This window comes from Rhinichthys klamathensis, unplaced genomic scaffold (assembly GCF_029890125.1).
Source record: "Rhinichthys klamathensis goyatoka isolate OS25496 unplaced genomic scaffold, OSU_Roscu_1.1 h1tg000197l_1, whole genome shotgun sequence".
Classification (NCBI taxonomy): domain Eukaryota; kingdom Metazoa; phylum Chordata; class Actinopteri; order Cypriniformes; family Leuciscidae; genus Rhinichthys; species Rhinichthys klamathensis.
In genome coordinates, this window is record NW_026606723.1 from 696,055 (window position 1) to 702,225 (window position 6,171).

Here is a 6,171-nt window from a genome sequence, read left to right on the forward strand (position 1 = left end):
ATGGATAACACGTCTTATCCTTTGATACTGACGCTTATGGTGCCAAAAGAGACTAAATCATATAGGCATGTATATTTTATTTGTTTTCTTGCCTTATATCTCTTTATATTGTCTATAAATATTGTTGTTGTTGTGGTCATTATCATAGAGAAAGCACTTCATGAACCAATGTACATATTCTTGTCTCATCTGTGTATAAATGGGGTTTATGGAGCCACAGGATTCTACCCTAAAATTATGTCTGATTTAATATTGGATTCATATGTGATCTCCTTCCATATGTGTGCTCTGCAAACCTATGTTATCTACAGCTCTTTACTTTCTGAGATAACAATATTAACAGTTATGTCTTATGATAGATATGTAGCCATATGCAAACCTTTAGACTATCATTCCAAATTAACCAAAAATATGTGTGTCAAATTAATTCTGTTTGCTTGGATTGTACCCAACTTCTTTGGTGTTATAGCCGCCCTGTTAGCAAACTTGAGGTCTGTTTGTAAATATCACATTGACAAATTATATTGTGACAACTGGTCAATTGTAAAGCTGTCTTGTGTATCATCTGTTGTAAATAATGTATTTGGATATGCCCTTACAGTCACATTTTTTAGCTTTATAGTTTTCATCATAGTGTCCTATGTAAAACTGATCTCTGCATGTAAAGCATCTTTAGAAAACAGAAGGAAATTCTGGCAAACATGTCTGCCACACATATTATCGCTGATAAATTTCACTTTTGCTTACCTTTTTGATTTCATGTATAACAGATATGGTTCAAATGACATTCCAGAGAGTCTGCGTAATTTTTTGGCTTTAGAACTGGTTATAGTTCAACCTATTTTTAGTCCTCTTATTTATGGATTAAATATTAGAGCAGTGCGCAAAAGAGTTTTTACTTCATGTTGCAGCAAAAGACACATTTTTTCACAAAAGGTCCACAACTTAATTGTATTCAAAAACTGATACAGGCAAAACAAAACAAAAAAAGTTTCGTTTTTTTTTATTATTAATTATGTCAAACTTTAAGAATGTGTTTTTAACAAGCATATTTCTGGTGTGATGTACAGTATGTACAAACTGTAAAAAATAAAATAAAACTGTTTTGAATCCACAAAGCTTATAAGCATGCTGTCAATTGCATTTGATTCAAATACATCAAGTTGTACGATCATATTACAACACTGTATTGTTTGTCTATACAATGGAAGTCAACGGGAACCGAAATTGTTTGGTTGCCAACATTCTTCAAAATATCTTCTTTTATGTTCTACAGGGGGGGGGGGAATTAAAATAATTTGGTGAGCTATCCCTGTAAGCAGCCTAAAAGTAATAATGCACATGTGCGAGAATTTTGCAGTAGGAAGGTTGCCTCAAAATTAATTTCAGTTTTTGCTTAGGACACAGAATATGGGTCTACTGAGGCTGCATTAGCTGAGTTAACTGCATTCTCCTAAGGTGTGTTAAGACCTTTATTTTGAAATAGTGATGAACATGAAAATCATGAAAGAATGGTAGAATGTTTTCATGCCAATAGTTCAAAAGAAAACATCAGCGAGCTAACGCACATGTGTGTTCATTTTTTGTGATTATTAGAGGTTGAATTCATATCAAAATAAGCCAAACTTAATACCCTTACTACTTCTGAATAGGATGCCTACTTCATAAATTGTATGAGAATTGTGGAAATAATGGTTCAGATCACTCAAAACACATATGGAAATGGAGTCTGGTTGTCATCTAGTGAAAAAGTTTGGTACTGCGCCCAAACAAAATCTTACTGAAAGCTCTTTTTCTGAGATATCAACCTAAAATTTGAAACACAACTTGTTCAGAGTTTTGGCTTTGATTTTCTTGCAGTTTTGGAGTCCACCAGGTTTTGAAAAAATATATTTTATATAAAATATGAAAAAAAATTTTTTTACATTTTACATTTTCATAAACTCAAACGTCTATAACTTTTTTTCTTTTTCACTTTCTTAATTTATTTACATCTACAACTTCTGCCAAATGTCTTCTTTAAAACAAGACCAATCTTACATCTATATTCCAAAGAATTCTTGAATTACAACCATTTAAGTTCGGATTGTGCATTTTCATGTTTTTTCAAAAAAGGGGGCGCGACACTTAAGAGGTTAATGAATTACTAATTTAAAAAAACAACAACTACGGGGTGGTATAGCACCTTACAAACTGTGGGTTATTTAAAATAACCCAACAGTTTAGTTAAATATAATTTTTTATTTATGACACAGTTTAATAAATAAAATGCACTGTTTTCAAATTCAGATTGTTTATTTGTATAAAACAATACATGTTTCAACAAATATATTTTTTTAATTACAAACTATACATTGGGCCGGGGAGTCAATACATTTAATGTAAATATAATTGTGACATATGTTCAAAATACACAAGTGTGTACATACAACACATAATAAATTCAAAATCTATGTAAATGTGTACAAACATTACACATTCAAAACCTGTAACTGATGATCTTACTAATAAAATTGAGTGATTATAACTTATTTTAAATAAGTTTGTTGACCTGACTGAGTTTAACTAAGTAACGACAACTTTTTAGCACGGAAAGTTATTAAACTTAATAAGTTCAATTATCCTCTACTTAAAATAATGAGTATTGTGAAATTTTTAATGGTCATGCGCAGTTCTACATGTAGGTGGAGTCAATTCGCAATGGATTCTGAGGGGAGAAGCACATGGAAAGGTGAGTTGATGCCTGTTTCTCAGGTTTTTTTTATTTCTGAATTGCCTAATATACATTAATCGATCGTGTAGTAATCAGATTAAATAACTTACCGTTACATGGTAATATTGCTAATCAAAATTAGCAGTCATTTGCAAGTCACTGATATTTGGCTGCATGTATTCAGGAAAGAAACATTTTTTAATGCTTTAGATGTTTTTATTGTGTGTACAATTTAGACTGAGGAAATTTTTTACAGATTACACTGATTTATATTTGGATGTTTATATGTGTTGAAATAATATAAAATATAACATCCCTGGTGTTTTTTTTTCTTTTCTTTTTTCTTTAGATTAAAATGTTTGAACACTACACAGTGATACGTAATTTAAAATATATAGAAATCTTTATAGTAAGAATTTAGTAGGTTTATATTATTTTAAGTTGCAGAGCTTTTTTTGTGGAATGAGACATGTAGATTAATATTATTTTCTTAATTTGCAGGATTTGTTTTGTGGAATGAGATGGAATGGAAATGTGAGTATTGTGGATTCAGATTCAGATTCAGATTCAGATTCCTTTATTAGTCCCCAAGGGGCAATTCCGTTTTCCAGCCAACCCATCCATAATAGTTAAATGCATTAACACAAAAATAATGTATAAAAGAGAAAAGAAGATATAAATAACCAGTGGTGGAGGAAGTACTGACTCTCAGTACTTAAGTAAAAGTACAAATAACCAGAGACATATTTACTTTAGTAAAAGTAGAAGTACCACAATGACAACCCTACTTAAGTAAAAAGTAAAAAGTACCTGATTTTAAATGTACTTTAAGTATTAAAAGTAAAAGTACTTGCATAACAATTTATTCTCTTAATGTCTATATTCTAATGATTAATAAAACAGTTAATTCTAACTCATTCAACCTAATACTCATATAATGATGTTCAATATTATGGAAAAGCAGTTATATTTTAAGTTTTTGTCACCATTTCTGAACAAGCTTGCAATTAGGCAATATACACATCAAGCTTACTATATACCCTTACTATATACGGTATATATATATATATATATATATATATATAACACACATATTATGTTAAAACGCCGTATATGACGGCGTTTGGCTGTAAACGCGATTCATTTATGGCGTAATTCTGAACCTCTTGGCTTGCCATACTAATCCTAACCAAACGTATAATACACACGCACCCCACATTCTAAACGGTCCGGGTATCGTTCGTTCATTTGTTTTTGCTTTCATATATGAAAACGAAAAAAGTAGAAAACAACTCCTTTTTTCGTTTTTTTCGTTTTATTTGAAAAACGAAAAAACGAAATTATGACTTGATTTTTGGTTTTCTCGTTTTTGCACGGAAATCTACTCGGTTACTATCGTAACCTCAGTTCCCTGAGAGAGGGAACGAGTATTGCGTAGCTATACGCAGTGGGGAAACTCCTTTTCCTCGATTTACTGAAACCTATATGTAAAACGCATTTGCAGCTGCACAGCTAGCACACTGAGCGTCTGGCACGCTCATAGGCTGTGCTGCCGCAACTGCACAACCAATGGCGCGGGCGACTCTGACATACAGCCAATGAGCTAGCTCAACGTCAGAGCCCGTCAAGGGGGTGTGGTTTAGCCTATAAAAGACCCCCGAATTCGCCATTATAGCAGGTTTATACGACTGAAGCGACAACTTCACCCGTTACTAAGTGCGGCCGGCTACGCAATACTCGTTCCCTCTCTCAGGGAACTGAGGTTACGATAGTAACCGAGTAGTTCCCTTTCGAACGGTCACTTCGTATTGCGTAGCTATACGCAGTGGGGACGCCCTGTAAAACGCCGCACCCTTAGTAACTGGTTGCACTGCAACTCAGGCCCCCTGAGCTAACAGAACAAGCCAGAACCCAATATAAGAATATATATATATAACAGACCAGACACTGTCAGGCCTGAATAATATATAAGAGTCAGTAACAACCAACAGAATATACTAACAAACCCCGACACTGTCAGGATTATTAGTACAATTCATAACCAGCCTAAGCGGGTTTTATATATGTATGTATGTGATTATGCACAGTAATTTTTTGTAGACAAGACCAGACAGCATCGAGTCTTAATCATACTGAAAGAACCTTCGCCTGCAGGGAAGGCACCTCCATATTATAGAACTTCATAAATGTGGAAGGCGAGGACCAGCCGGCCGCCTCACAAATATCTTGAATGGGAAACCCAGATGACCAAGCCCATGACGAGGCCATGCCTCTAGTCGAATGGGCCCTGACACCTATAGGGCAAACCTGACCCACTGAAGTATAAGCCATAGAAATGGCATCCACTATCCATCTAGACAGTCTTTGTTTGGTAACTGGACCACCCTTAGATCGGCCACCAAAGCAGACAAACAGCTGTTCTGACTGTCTGAAAGACGCAGAACGCTCCAGATAGACTCTCAGCGCCCTGACAGGGCAGAGAAGATTAACCTCCCCATCCTCGGCAGAAGGGGGAAGGGCTAATAGCGTGATAACTTGCGCTCTAAACGGCGTTGAGAGCACCTTGGGTACGTAACCATGCCTGGGTTTGAGAATGACTCTGGAGTCATCCGCTCCAAACTCCAAACATGCCGGACTCACAGAAAGGGCCTGCAGATCTCCCACTCGCTTGATAGATGCCAATGCCAACAGGAGAGCAGTCTTGAGCGAGAGTGGTTTTAGACCCACCGACCGGAGCGGTTCAAAAGGCGGCCCCTTCAGGGCCCTGAGGACCGTGGAGAGGTCCCAGGGAGGTACTGATGGGGGCCTGGAGGGGTTAATTCTCCTAGCGCCCTTCAGAAATCTTACTACCAGGTCATTTCTTCCCAGTGATTGACCAGCCACCAACGCATGATGCGCTGCGATGGCTGCCACATAAACTTTGAGCGTGGACGGGGTGCGGCCCGCGTCCAGTAGCTCCTGCAGGAAGGAGAGTACCACCGATACCTCACATGACTCTGGGTCAACTCGATTTTTCGAGCACCAGCTGGAAAAACCCGACCACTTCAAAGCATACAGACGCCTAGTAGACGGGGCCCTTGCTTCAGAGATAGTGCCTAAGACCTTGTCAGGAAGGCCCCCGGGTACCCGTTTAGGGGCCACACATGGAGGGCCCATAAATCGGGTCGGGGGTGCCATATCGTCCCTTTGGCCTGTGTGAGGAGGTCCCTCCTCATTGGAACGGGCCAGGGGACCGTGTCTGACAGCTGAACCAGCTCCGGAAACCATGGTCTGGATTTCCAGAGAGGAGCCACCAGAAGGACTGGGCATCCGCTCTCCCTGACCCGTTCGATGACTTGTGGGACCATCGAGATGGGGGGGAAAGCATAAAGGGGGCGGTTGGGCCAGGGATGGGCCAGCGCGTCCCTGTTCTTCGAGAAAAACAACCCTGCAGTGGGTGTTGGCTCTCGAGGCGAAAA

The 6,171-nt window shown here is 37.9% G+C and overlaps 1 protein-coding gene across 1 annotated transcript; it reads left to right on the top strand.

Annotated features, from left to right (window-relative positions):
• Positions 1-966, top strand: LOC130096539 (olfactory receptor 5K1-like). Its single transcript, XM_056263083.1, has one exon. The coding sequence runs from the start codon at positions 1-3 to the stop codon at positions 964-966; it is 966 nt and encodes a 321-aa protein (XP_056119058.1).
• Positions 967-6,171: the final 5,205 nt, after the last annotated feature.